At 41.0% G+C, this 14402-nt stretch overlaps 1 protein-coding gene across 3 annotated transcripts in view; it reads left to right on the top strand.

Moving 5' to 3' along the window:
- AGO2 (argonaute RISC catalytic component 2) overlaps positions 1-14402 on the top strand; it is a 57138-nt gene that overhangs the window by 31032 nt on the left and 11704 nt on the right. For 2 of the 3 annotated variants that reach the window (XM_042036550.1, XM_042036549.1), the window contains exons 8-18: positions 313-460; positions 650-769; positions 900-1022; positions 2705-2838; positions 5153-5337; positions 7204-7363; positions 9989-10079; positions 11163-11357; positions 12528-12662; positions 13403-13504; positions 13864-14063. In XM_042036550.1, coding sequence (XP_041892484.1) covers positions 313-460; positions 650-769; positions 900-1022; positions 2705-2838; positions 5153-5337; positions 7204-7363; positions 9989-10079; positions 11163-11357; positions 12528-12662; positions 13403-13504; positions 13864-14063 — 1593 coding nt within the window. Of the gene's footprint in view, positions 1-312; positions 461-649; positions 770-899; positions 1023-2704; positions 2839-5152; positions 5338-7203; positions 7364-9988; positions 10080-11162; positions 11358-12527; positions 12663-13402; positions 13505-13863; positions 14398-14402 lie in introns of those variants that run through there. The other variant, XM_042036551.1, reaches the window with a different exon arrangement.

The following is a 14402-nucleotide window of genomic DNA, read 5'->3' as shown; positions in this document are numbered from 1 at the left end:
TTCCTAATGTTGCTTATTGGCAATCTATTTTTCCTCTGGAAAAAGTGTTTCTTTTTAATCACCAGCCCGAGATTTGCAGGTAGCTTGAATATGGAGGCATTGACTCCCATTTTTAAGGAAGTAATATAACAAAACTGATATCAGCTTTATACAAGAAGATAACGGCTCAGTATCTGAATCTGGTGTTTAATTGCTTGGGCTTTGTTTCATCCTCTTCCAGTAGGCTTAACTTGTGCCCAGAAGTGTACTAAGGAACTGTGGGAAAGTATTTTGCATGGAGTAATAGCTGTTTTCATATTTGCTTTCCAACAGATTCCCACTTCAGCAGGAGAATGGACAAACAGTTGAATGCACTGTAGCTCAGTATTTTAAGGACAGGCATAAATTAGTTTTACGCTACCCTCACCTTCCATGTTTACAAGTTGGACAGGAGCAGAAGCACACATACCTTCCTCTGGAGGCAAGTAAACTCATAGAGAATTCTGGGGGCTGGGGGAAGGGGGTCAGAGGGAAAAAGGGTTCAAATGTTGGCCAACTGTTTTTTTTGAGCAGCCAAATGTTGAGAAATTCTGTAGTGCATCAGTGAAAGAAAAGCCAAAAAAAACAGTTGGACTGTGTTTATAATTTCCTTTCTGTGGGGATATTTCAGGTGTGCAACATAGTGGCAGGACAAAGATGCATAAAGAAACTCACTGACAATCAAACTTCCACTATGATTCGAGCCACTGCCAGATCAGCGCCGGACCGGCAGGAAGAGATCAGCAAATTGGTGAGTGCTGTGTCAAATGGGAGTCAGATGTAGGAATGGGCTTAATTTTGCTCGCCCTTAGCAGGGCCTGATGTGTTTGTGCACTGCACACAGGTTATGAGCTTGGCTCTGTATATTTTTACAATTTCAGATGCGGAGTGCGAGTTTCAACACCGATCCTTACGTCCGAGAATTTGGGATAATGGTCAAGGATGAAATGACAGACGTGACTGGCAGAGTCCTACAGCCTCCCTCAATCCTCTATGGAGGCAGGGTATGTCCAGTGGGTTCTGTACAGTCTGTGATGGCTTCTAGCATCAGCTGGAACTGGTAGTGGCCTCTGTAATGTGTTTATTTTAAATTAATTGTGTTGTGTGCCATGAGAGAGCTGTCATAGGTGTAATGTTCGGAATTTACATTTAGGTTCTCAAAGTCCTTAAATGTATTGGCCATTTTGCATCTCCCTCAATTGCTGTTTTATTTCTGAAAGTAAAACTGGGTTAAAAATGCCTTTTTTTGCCTCAAACACTCTTACACTGTGTGTTGCAAGAAGCAGCCTGCAAATAGTGGTTCAAATCAATGTGTATGGAGAAGAACAATTTCAATTATCACTATATATATTTGAAAATATACTGAAATATTCCTGAATTTCTGTTTGGTTTTGAATATTCTGGGTGGAGCAACTGTGTTTAGGGCAGCTGTCTTAAGGTATCATCTCTATCTGCATATCTTTCTCCAGAGTCATCCCTTCCTGTTGGAGTATTTACCCACAGGTTTTTATTTTACAATGGCTTTTCAGATTGCCTTTCTGACAGTCTTTCTCCTGTGATGTCTTTTAAAATAAGCTTGAGAAACAGGATTTTCCATCAGTTATATACTGTGACTTTTATGCAAGATGAAAGCTTTGATAACTGGGATAACTTCATTTGTGGAGGCTTCTGATGAACCTCATGCACTACCAGCTGAATATAATTCTGTCCCTGTGCACAACAGACTCTGGTGCCTCTGTAACCCATCATGGGAGAGGATCTTGAGTCTTCTGCCTAAAATTCTTTGGACAACTCAGGCAAATTAGCTCAAACCTCCCTTCACTGGCAGGTTGAGGTACCCCAGGCCTGACCCTGGTTAGGGGAGTGCTTTCATGAACTATTCTGGCACCAGCAGGTTGGGGGAACTTAATGGCAGATGAATGTTGGAAAGTCCAAGTGGGGAGGTACTGCCTTCAGCAGACACAGCTCTTTGCAAGATCCATTATCAAATTCATGTGTGTGTCCTGAAAAATTCCCAGAAGTTTTAGCTGTTGCTGCTAGGTGAGAAGAAAGACATCATGGTAACTTGTCTAAAACGTCTATCAATATTTATTAATGTAATTAATATCACCAAAATTACTTCAGCTGCTTTATAACATCTCTTGTTCTCCAGATAATCCATCCCAGTAATATCTGCTTGGTGGGAGAAATAAAAGTGTTGGGCAGGGCCAAGTTGAATAACTGATCACCTTTCTCAGCTTGTTCACATTTTTTCTGGAGTTGTGTGAATGACATTGAACCAATATTTGCCTCTACTTAGTGATGTGTAAAATATTCACAGTACTTAAATGAACTTTTCCCCTTTGGAAAGTTCACTGAGCAGTTGTAAAGTCACGGTAGAAATTTAGGTTCTTGTTAATGTTCCATACCAAGCATGAATCTTACTTTCCATATATAAATACAACCAAAGGCAATGATCAGCAATAAAAATGAACAATGTGAGCTTTATTTTTCACCTGGCTAAGAAGCTGTCTTTCTACAGTGATAAAATGATTGTTACAAGATAGGATGGATGTTTGTTCAGGGGAGAGAATGACCTGAAAGTATAAATCACCTGCTGATTGGGGGGAAATAGAAGCAAAGCTGATTTTTGTTTAGCATCAATCAAGTTTTGCATTAATGTTTAATTTTTACCTTCCACTTCCAGAATAAAGCAATTGCTACACCAGTTCAAGGTGTCTGGGACATGAGGAATAAACAGTTTCACACTGGAATTGAAATAAAGGTTTGGGCAATTGCCTGCTTTGCTCCCCAGCGCCAGTGCACTGAAGTTCATCTTAAGTAAGTATGTTGTGTAAGATGGTGATTTTATCATTTATTATGGATGTAAATGTCATGATTTCACTTATTTATGAAGAAAATATTTTTGGCCAAATTGTTTAACATATGGCAATACATCTTTAACAGTGCTTTCAAAGTTCTGTCTCTTTGTGTTTTGCATGATGCCAGTATGATTTCAATGCCAGCATCAGGAAATCCTCCAAATCAGACTTAACAAAAGCTGTTTGTGCTCTATGGCAGGTTTCTGAGCAGTGAGGCCATAGGATAGAGTTTAAGATAACTGATGTAATGATGGGTGTTAATCACTAAGTGTTTCTCAAGAGTCAGAGCTAACGTGTATTCTGTTAGGTTCCTTTCCTGGATATATGGAGTGGATTTATTCATGCAGAATTTCTTTAGAAGGAAAATTTTTCTCTATAACTTCTTCCCCTTCAGAGTTCCTGGAATGTGCAAGTTGAATGGCTGTATTTGCCACATCAGTAGGACTGGTTGTTCTGTTGACTTGAAGAGTTTGAATGAAACTTTCAGATTTGGTTTCTTTGCCTTTGGATGAGATGTGATTGTTCAAAGCCTATTGTTAAAAGTGACATCTGCCATTGGCTCAGGGAAGGTGTGCAGGCCCAGATCAGTGTCTGACTCCTTCTCTCACATGCAGCTGCTTTCCCTTCATGCATGGACAAGTGCAGCCTGTGGAGCTGCCCTGGCAGTGACTCACCTGCTCTCTGGGAGGTGAATGCAAGGCAGGGATTGCTCATGCCAGTGGCATTGCTACAGCAGTGTTCTTTCAGATGATTTGCCAAACAGCTTGGGAATTTTTCCCTAACAAGTGATGACCAAACAGTGAGAATCTTACTTTTTACTGCCCGTTGTCTGAGGAGGGGAAGGACTTGTTCTCTCCAGGCACATGTCAAGAACTGGGCTGCCATAGAATTTTCCCTTCCATGCTGCTTCTTGTGGTGGAAATGCTCTGTAAGCCAAGTTACTCACTTTTGAGAAATAGGCAGAAGTCTTCAACATAATGAGCCAAAATAAAATTATTTGAATGGCTTAGAATGAGTCTGTGCTTACCGTGAAAGGACATTGCTTCGTGCCAGGAAAATGGCTGCATCCCGTTCCACCTTGTGGCCTCTTGTTACGTCTTGTTGAGCAAGTTGGAACTCAAATGCTGTTGATTTACCAGAGTAAACACCTTCAAATGCCCTAAAAGTCTTCAAAATCGCCCTGCTTTACCTGTTGGGAACAGGGAGAGAAACTTTCCTCATAGGCATTGTAGTTCCAGTTTAAAGGCTCAAACCCTGAGCTATTTTAGACTTGAATGTTGAAATCACAGAAGGGTTTGGGTTGGAAGGGACCTTAAAGATCATCTTTTTCCAACCCTCTGCCACGGGCAAAGATACCTTCCCCTATCCCAGGTTGCTCCAAGCCTCTTTCAGCCTGGCATTGAACACTTCCAGGGATGGGCAGATGTACTGCCACTGACTCTGCTATAGTGGGTGCTTGTTTTTCCGGAGGAAATATCCATTTTCTGCAAGGAGCCTCAGGCTGCAGGGCTGAAGCTCACAGCTCACAGCCTGTTATGATTCATGCAAGTTAACAATGGGTTTGGAAGAAACTAAATCTTCACACCCTCTCAGTCAGTGGCATCCTGTGGTGAAGATGAGTAACTTTTAAACACCTGTGGAGGGGCCACCCAACTTAATAAAAATGGGCTTTTATCAGTGAGCTAAAGAGGCTCACAGATGGAAGCCTCTGAAGAAGTTAGGTTGTCTTCATATCTGACCAATTCCATCAAAGGGTGACTTTTTTTGTACCAGCCTAGGAGAAGGTTTGCCTTTAGCTCCAGGATACACATTTTCTCTGGTATCTATGAAATTGTGCACTATTATGGATGCTGAAGCAATTCACTGAAACAATTGCTGGTAACTTGGTTGCTTTCCTCATCAAGAAAAAAGGGAGGAACTCCAGCCCTTTTTTTAGTGGTAACACATGGAAGAGCAGGCTATCCCACATCTTAATTGTTGCAGTCTTTTTGCAAAAAGTAGTTTATTCCATATTTCCCATAGAAATAAGGTAGAATTTTCTTTGGAAATGAGGTTTTTTTATTAATGGTGTTATTTATGCAGCATATTTCCTGTCTTTCCTTCAGTGACTACACAGGCACTGTCAATTAAAGATGCACTTGGGGTTAAATTCCCAGGTTTTTGGACAGCACAACTCTGCAAGTTTAACAGGATTGTTCCATTAAAAATAAGATCAAATATCAAGATGGGTTTTTACTACCTGATAATGTAATGTATTTGTTTGCATTCCTCAGGTCCTTCACAGAACAGCTGCGGAAGATTTCCAGGGATGCTGGAATGCCAATCCAGGGGCAGCCCTGCTTCTGTAAATACGCCCAGGGAGCCGACAGTGTGGAGCCCATGTTCAGACACCTCAAGAACACTTACACTGGGCTGCAGCTTGTCGTGGTCATTTTGCCAGGAAAAACACCAGTCTATGGTCAGTGAGTGGAAATGGTGCATTTCAGTCACAGTTCGTGTGGTTTTTGTGAAGTACCCAGAGGAGAGAGGTTTAATGCTGGTTTAGCTCTACAAATTCTAGTTAGGGAATAGGCTGTAAATTAATTTTGTTATTTTTCTTGTGCTGCATGGTGTTTTATATTAAGCCCTAATTATTTTCATTATTTTTTCTATGCTTTTAATTTGCTTTTCCCTATTCTTCCTGCTGGTTGCATTTGAGGTGGAGGTTGTGAGAAAGCCAACCCAGGGCTTTGGTGAGATTGACACTGATAGGTGGTGAATTAAAATATACTTAATAAAACTTGTGTGCTGAAAATTCCAAGTGACTGAAGAAGTAATGACTTCAAGAACTCTGTAGCTTTTAGAACATCTTTGCTTACTCACACAATCTCCCTTTGGCAAAAAGTGTTGAGTGAAGGAGATTTCTGTCTATTTTTCCTTTTATTTCAGTTTTTAAACTCGGATTGCGAGGATACAGATGCATGGAAAGTGAAAACTCAGCAAACTAAACTGTTTTTTGGAAAAAGTGACAATTAGTGCATTTTACATAGCATACACACATGGGTTTTAATATGTTTTGTATAAACCATGCATTTTTGTTTTAACCAGCTCTTCCTATAGGCAGGACCACTTGTTTTCCTGTCCTCCCTCCCTCTTTTTTTCACTTACCTTGCCCAGCTGGAGCAGCATCCACTGTTTTTCTCTCATAGCTACATGGTCTCTTCTCTGGTGGATCAGATCTACCAAGCAGCTGCAGAGTTGTTTTATCCCATCCCTCACCAATTTAATATAGCACAAAATAATTTTCTTACTTTATTATTATCTCTTACAAGATGAAGAGAGATTAAGCAAGGAATCTTAAGGAAATAGTACCTTTTTCTTCCCCCTTGAATTCAGCCTTGCAAAGGAGGTGGCTCGTCTCTAATTTGTACAATAGAAATTTGGTGCAAAATGACATTTTTGCTATTCCTGCTTGGCATTAAAAGGGAATTCTTTTCCTCTACTTAACCACTGAGAGGATGTGGTACCGCTCTCATCTTCTTTCCTTGTCATTATCTTTGATTACAGTTATTTCTGCCCCCTCTAATCATCTCTCCTTATTTTCTCCCTATGCTCTTCCATACCCTGCACTTCCTATACCCACAGTCTTGTCTTTTCTCTTCTTCCCACCCTGCTCTTTTCTCCCTCCTGTTGCCAAAGAGGGGGGTTCATCTTCTCTGAGCCAGTCTTGGAGCCTAGATTTCTTCCCAGAGTGTGAGAGTATGAGGCTCTCTGAAAGCCTTCAAGTCTCATTTTTATTGTTAACAATAGGATTTGATTTAACCTTTGGAATTGTACAGTATTGAATGAGTTTCTTGGGAGTTTTTATGGACCATTGTCTGCTAAACTGGCCACTTTTCTATGCAGGTGATAAACTTGCAGTGATGAACTGATGATAAAACTGCTTGGCTGAATATTACTCAGCACTTTACTGTCAGGTTTTTGTTGCTAGTCCAGTGTTTAATAATGCAACAAGTGCTCATCATCCTAATATCCACAGTACCCATATCATTAGGCAAAGCTGATGATATAATGCTACATTCTAAACTAAGAATTAATTTTAAAATTCTTAGTTAATACAAGTGTACAGTGCCTTTAGTTACTGCATTTAGGACCCAGTTAGGTGGAGCAGAGCAGACCTGGGGGGAGGTTCTGGATTTGGGGAGTAGGATCATTGTGTTCCTTTAAGCTTGAGCACCACTTTGCTAAAACTCCAGGTGTAGTGAATTGGCATCAAGTTTAAGTCTCCTCCATTGTTTGATTTGCAGTTTGCAAATACTTTTTTCGGTTTTTCTCCATTCTGTAGCGGAGGTGAAGCGCGTTGGTGACACGGTGCTGGGGATGGCCACTCAGTGTGTGCAGATGAAAAACGTCCAAAGAACAACACCACAAACTCTGTCCAACCTTTGCTTAAAAATAAATGTCAAATTAGGAGGTGTAAATAACATTCTATTGCCACAGGGAAGGTAAGTCATCTTTCAAAGGGGAAGAGGTTATTGTATTGCAGAGAGGGCGTGCGTCATGTTGAGATCACTGGGAGCTTTTATCTGCAGCCATAGCACTGTGGCTTAAGTGACTCTTCAGACAAACTCTGTTTTGGCTTCTAATAAATAGTCCTGCAAAAGTTAAGTTATGAAGACAGGAGAGGAATACTTGTTTCTGTTGAAATTTATAATAAAAGTATTGTTTTTACGATCTGACCACTGTAGTACACGGCTGTCACTAGAATGAAAAATCTCTAAGACTCTATTTGCTCTGAGTTTTCAGAAACAGAGACCATCTAGAAGAGTAGTGCCTTTTCTTTTGGTCCACATTCTTCTCTTTGAGACTCTTAACCACAGAGGAGATGTGAGCCTGCATGGGGCCCTGGACTGTGCTCTCAAAATTCCTGAGTTTGCTGGCTGTGGAGCCCACTGTCTCTCGGGTGTCCTCAACATTCAGTGTTGCCATGAAGGTGGAGTATTGGGATGGCCCTAGATGTGCCAGGCGCCCCAATATTTCCCCTGTGCACCTGACCTTGTCAGGGTTGTTATCGTGCTGTCCGTCCCTTCCAAAAAGTGCCTCTAGTGCTGCCACTTCTCTCAGCTGTTGGATCCCTTCCTCAGTGGTCTTCCAGGGCATTCTGTGATGGTGCTCCTGCAGTCTGTCTCTCTGAACAATCCTCTCTCTTACATTCATTAAAAGTCCCTCCCAGAGAGGAAGGGGTCCTGGCTGCCTCCCGAAACCTGATCAATACTTGAGTCCTGGGTCAAGGATGCTTTAGGTGGAACCTGGACAGTTGTAATCTCTGTTGGTTCCATGGCTGCACCATCGGACTTTCCCTCTTTGAGGCAGGAAGAGGGCTTCCCACCAGCTGAGGAAGAGTATTCCCTCAGCACCCAGCCTGTCTCCTCCTATACCCCCATCCAGTCTGGGTGGTTCATTTCTAAGGTGGACTGTGGGGCAGGATCAGGCTGTGGGGCAGTGTCCCTGGCCCCTGTGGCCTGCTCCTGGCCAGCATCCCTAGTCTCTGGGGTAGGTGTCAGGGTGGTTACCCAAGACAATCCCACCTTATCTCTAAATGCTAAATAGATTAGGCCTATCAGCAGCACCAGCCATTGTATGGTATCATGAGCATCATGAAAATTTGAGTGCTTCAAAAGCTGGTGGAGTGCGTCCAAGCAAATGGGTGAAGGATTGGGGAAAACCCCCCCTGTATTGCTTCCTCACAATGGGTACCATTATTAATGAAACCCCAAAGACAATCTCCTCTGCGATACTCATTCAGCTATGTGCCCACGTTCCAGAGGAAGTTTAAAATCCATGAATTCCTCACCTTATTGACCCATAGTGCGAAGCGTAGCCTTAGTCAGAGGACCCATGTTTAGATAAGGAGCTGCAAATGGCAAAAATGTAGCCACAACCATGTGCCACCTGAAGCAGGGTAAGCTGGACCACATGGTGCTGCCTAACGAGGTTTCTATATTCAGCAAACAAAAATTAGGTTCCCCAGGAACTGTTACTCCTTTTTCACCCTTTCCTCTCAGTGCCCTCGAGCCCCACATTGGACACCAAAAACTGCTGGTTTAAGAGACAAGTGTCTGCCAAAGAAAGTGGGAACCTTCCTGGAATGGAAAAGATGACCCCCTCACTCCAAATTATTGTAACTTTGAAATTACGGGGGCTTTCAGGCAAAGATATAGGTAAAGCAATAACAGTTCTTTACTCGAATATATATATATATATATACACACACTATATATATATGTTATATATATATATATATATATATGGACAAACAACCAACAGTAACAGCAGTAACAAAAAAGCCCCAAACAACAGCAAAAAATTAACAGAATTCCAAGACACCCAGCCATGTTTTTTGTCTCTTAAGTACAGTCTATTCATCATCTCTTAGGCAACAAATGGGAAGAAAATTCCCTGAGAGAAAAAAAAAAGAAACAAGAAAAAAAATGCCTAATCCCCAACGTTCTCAAGATTTCCTGTATGAAATTGTGTTATTGAGGAATAGAGTTGAAGCTTAAAACTTGTGCTGTAGTGCTTTGGTGTTCCTCTCTAGGTGCCATGGTTTAATATCTTAACCTAAATATTTGTTTAAAACTTTCAAGCACAGTTTTAAAAAAATGTACTTTGCAAATAATGACTTTGATACCTACAAGTTTTGGACTTCCTTACCAAGACTGTTTTTTATTTGGAAAAAAAATTTTTATTCATAGGTTCTGAATATGTCCACAGTCCTTCAATTTTCTTAGATGCCTTTTGTTACTAAGGGATCAACCTTTACTCCTTTCCACGATCCAGTTAATAAAAACTGCAATTCTGAAAGGTAGAAAAAAACTAGATACATTTTTAAACTAATTTGTAATTAAGAGCTACAATTAGCTATGCTTTCAAAATCTGCCTAAGTATTTAGCATGAGAACCTTAATCAGGATTTTTAATTACTGCCACAGGACAAGTGACCAACTCTGATCAAGTGCCAGTTGTTGATGAATTCACTGCAGGAGTACAGAGTACTGTTCATTTGAGTTTTAATGTGCTTTATTAAGCATAAATCTTGCTGCTCTTACAAATCTCCCTTCTCTTTGCCAGACCCCCAGTATTCCAACAGCCTGTCATATTCCTTGGTGCAGACGTAACTCACCCACCAGCTGGGGATGGGAAAAAACCTTCCATTGCTGCAGTGAGTAAATTGTGTCCTGGTCTTTCACCCCAGCTCCCTCCTGCTGCTCAGCTCTAATGCATTTTATTGCTTTCAGTCCTTTTGTGGCCCATTGCATCTGATTGCCTAATTATAGCACTGTAAATTATTTTTCTGCAGGAATTTAATGAAACTTCAGAGAGCTTGCTCTGATGCTAATTACTTAAATGTGTATATTAGCTTGTAAAATGCCAGAGCTGCTGATACACAGAGGAGCTTTTCTGGGAGCTGATATTTATCAGCAGCCTGTAATGAGCTGGTGCATGTTTTAATCTGCTTCTTCAGCACTTAGAAATGTTCAGAATTTCTTCATTGCTGATAAGGAACTAGGCTGGCTCAGTTGTGGTTTCTGGGGACTCACGCTTCCAGAAAACACAAAATGTGCAGTAATCTGTTGGAAATGTACTTCTGAACTACAGGGAATGGTCTTTAGTTTGTGTTATGTAAACACCAGTAGTGGCTACTCAGGGTTGTTTAATAATGAAGATCTTTGGTGATGTTATGCATCTGTTTTAAAAAGTTACACCTGTGTGTCCAGAGAAAGCCAGGTGGAGATATGCTCAGTGCTGGCTTTAATTTTTTTTGTCTGTTTATTTTTAAGTCCCATGCCACTTTTACAGTATATGAATGTTGATGTTTCATAAACAGAAAAATCCCTTCCTTTGGCGAACAGTGTGGATATTTCTGTGGTCCCTCACCATTTCAGTTTGATGGATCCAAAAAACAGACTTGGTCTCCCAGAGTTCAAATTCCTGTGCTGTAGTCTGAACTAAATTAATGGTTTCATGGTATCAGTGCTCCAAACTGTATTTGATTTTTTTAAGTGCTTGTAGGTGGAAATAGGGAATGAGTCTTTTAGATTTAAAACAAGTTTTCTTTTTCAGCAGGGTGTGCTGCCACAGGTGGACTAAACCCAAAGCTGTTTCCAAGCACATTTTGATTTCCACTTCATCTTTGCCAGGCCAACCACTCAGCGTGCAAGATACTGTTGAAGACAGTGCAGTTATCTCATGAAACACCTTTATTAAAGTGCTTTTTGGTTTGATGCTAAGCATTTTTCCCCAGGTTGTAGGAAGCATGGATGCTCATCCCAACCGTTACTGTGCCACCGTCCGGGTGCAGCAGCACCGCCAGGAAATCATCCAGGATTTGGCTGCCATGGTCAGGGAATTGCTTATCCAGTTCTACAAATCAACGAGATTCAAACCAACTCGCATCATCTTCTACAGAGATGGTGTTTCTGAGGGGCAGTTCCAACAGGTGATATTTGTCTTTTTGAAATTCTGATGGTGTAGTTTTGTGGTACTAATGGAGATTTATATAAGTCCACCTTTGTGGTTGGAGTTACAAAAAGAAGTACAACCTCAACAAATCTTCCTCAACAAATTTGTTGGATTCTAACCAAGCAGGCAGGAGAAGTGTTTCCATATTTTTCATGTGCTTTTTAAAATACTTTCCCCCTTTAAAATATTTCCCTGTTACAGAATTATAAGTGAAAAGTGTAGTTTTAGCACTCAAATTATGTTCCACATCTGCTTCCTATTGAGGATCTTTTAGTCAGACTGTACCCCATGGAACTTAGGCAGTAAGGAAAAATAAGGTGGTTTTTTTCAACCAGGAATAATAAATACTGGATTTTCAGTCACTTTTATTCCGGATAAAACTCATCAGATACTTTGTCATATTTATTATGTTTGCTTGCAAGTACCATATTTTATGAAATATTTTTTAATATATTTTAAAGACCCTTATATACACTTTCCTTTCCAGTATTTATGTATGTAAATAAAAGATATAGAATTGAGTCAGCTTCTCAAAATCCAGGGGGAAGAGAGGAAAGGTCACTTGCTAAACTTGAATTGATAAAATAATCTTTGTATGAGATTTTGATGTATCCTTTTTTCAGTTATCACTGGTTTTCACTGAATTTTTCATGCATAATTAACCCACATTCCAAATCATTGCTTTTTGGTTTGTTCCACTTTCCTTATTATTGATGTCTGTAGTCCTGCACGGGATTGCACAGAGCTGGGAAAGAGCAGCTGAACTCTTTTGGTTTTCATCCCTTGTACTAGTCTGAAAAATAATTAGTCTGTTGTATATTCAGCAGCCTAATTAAATGTTCATTTGTATTTGGCAGTTAAAAAGATTTTGACATGCAGCTTGTTAGTCTGAGCCTCGTGCTTGGAGCTGAACAAATATGGAAGCAGCTCTCTCCTGGCTCAGGAAACCGCTGATGTAATTTGCCCTCATCAGGGGAAGAAATTAATGTTTGATCGTGAAAGCTTTGACATCCCATTACTCTGAGTGACAGTGCAAGAAGGAACATGATAAATTATCTGTGGATAAACAAACCTGTAGATAAATAAGAGTTATTTGTATGATAGTAATGGTTCATGTTTATCACACTTCTCTCTGTGTGTGGCTCAGGTTCTCCACCACGAGCTGCTGGCTATCAGGGAGGCTTGCATTAAACTGGAGAAGGATTATCAGCCTGGCATCACATTTATAGTTGTGCAGAAAAGGCACCACACCAGACTCTTCTGCACGGATAAAAACGAACGGGTACGTTCTGATTGGTACCCACAAACGTCCAGCAGGCAGCCAAGTCACCAATTCCTGTTTATTCTTGGTACTTACTGTGAAGAGGAGACTCCCAAAGTGCAGGATGGAGCTGTTGCTGAGAATGGAGAGCTCCTCATGGCAAAGCTCTGCTCACAGACTGGGCCTTCCACATTGTTTTTCCTTCTGTCAGGCTTCTCTGTGGGAGCACTTGGAGCCCACTAGGCTTCAAGGCAATAGTTAGTAACTCCCAAAACTGACATGAAGGTGGTTGTTATATTAATAAATGCTGTGATTATGGATGTTAAATTGTTTGAAAGTTAAGAATATTTATACATTCTGCTTTGAAGAGTTTTTGAGGGAAGAGGTGGCCTGTTTGACAAGGAAGGATTGTCCCCTCTCACATATAAACAGGAAAAGTTACTCCTGTCCTGGAGTGGGAAGGTGAAAAGAGTTTGACAAATCAGTTGCAGAAACTTCTTTTTACATTATTCAGAAAAACAAATCTTTTTAGGTAATTTCTAAGAAGATTTTGCTGCTTGTCTCTTCTTTTCTTTCTCCATAGTAGAGACACTCCAGATTGTAAGCTGGAACAAAATTTCAGTTTTGCATATTCTTTCTTCACTTTTCTGCTTTTTATAGATGTTTTCCTTGTGTTTGTTTTCCTGGCTATATAGCTGAAAAGAAAAAAAAAAAGCCCTTTGTGTTGTGCCTCAGTGTCTTTGTATTTCCTGTTCACACAGGTTGGAAAAAGTGGAAACATTCCAGCTGGTACCACAGTAGACACAAAAATCACCCACCCCTCAGAGTTTGACTTCTACCTGTGTAGTCATGCTGGGATCCAGGTAGGACATTTTGTGTGGCATGGTAACTTTTTAGCTGTTAAAGTTTGGCCTAAAGCTGCTTTTTCTGATGGGTTTTTTGTCCGGTCTGAGGTTTTCAATGTGAAATTGCATTTCAGTATGATCATTTAATTTCAGAGATGAAATTCTGGAAAACAATCCTGTCAAAGAAAACGGGAAGGGATTAGTTTGATGGGGAGCAAGGAAGGAGGTGATTTGCCTTTTAAAGGAAAAATTAGCTGAGATGTGTAGAACTGCTCCCTGTGACTTTGGAGGAAGCGGCTGTTTCACTGCAGTTCCCTGCAGGGGTGGAAGTTAGGAGATGTTTTGGAAATGCTGACTGCTCTGTGATCTGGCTCCAGGGAACAAGCCGACCTTCTCACTATCACGTGCTCTGGGATGACAATCGCTTCTCCTCGGATGAGCTGCAGATCCTCACCTACCAGCTGTGCCATACGTACGTACGCTGCACGCGCTCCGTCTCCATCCCTGCACCAGCATATTATGCACACCTGGTGGCCTTCAGAGCCAGGTACCATCTGGTGGATAAAGAGCATGATAGGTGAGTTCAGAGGTTTGAATCATTGCAGAATTGGAAAGCAAGGAGGAAGGCAGTGGGCTAATTAATTCTCAGATCAGTGGTGTCCTCAGCAGTTTGAGGGTGAATTTGCTCTCACCACTTAATTAAGCTTCTGAAACAAAGCAGAAGATGTTCCTGTGTGTGCTGTGTTCTGTTTCAGAACCTCAGTGGTGCTTTAAGGGTAATTAATGTTTGACCGTTCTTTTCAGAAGAAACGAATTATACAGAAACATGTCCAAAGAGATGCAGATTAAATAGGGTTTCTCTCCCCGCCCCCCAACCTGTTGTTTTTTGTCATCCCCTGCCCCCCCCTTCTCTTTC

Source organism: Corvus kubaryi, unplaced genomic scaffold (genome assembly GCF_017639235.1).
Source record: "Corvus kubaryi isolate FWS band 111438036 unplaced genomic scaffold, C.kubaryi_AGA036_p1.0 37385, whole genome shotgun sequence".
Classification (NCBI taxonomy): domain Eukaryota; kingdom Metazoa; phylum Chordata; class Aves; order Passeriformes; family Corvidae; genus Corvus; species Corvus kubaryi.
This window is presented reverse-complemented; position numbering and strand designations above follow the sequence as displayed.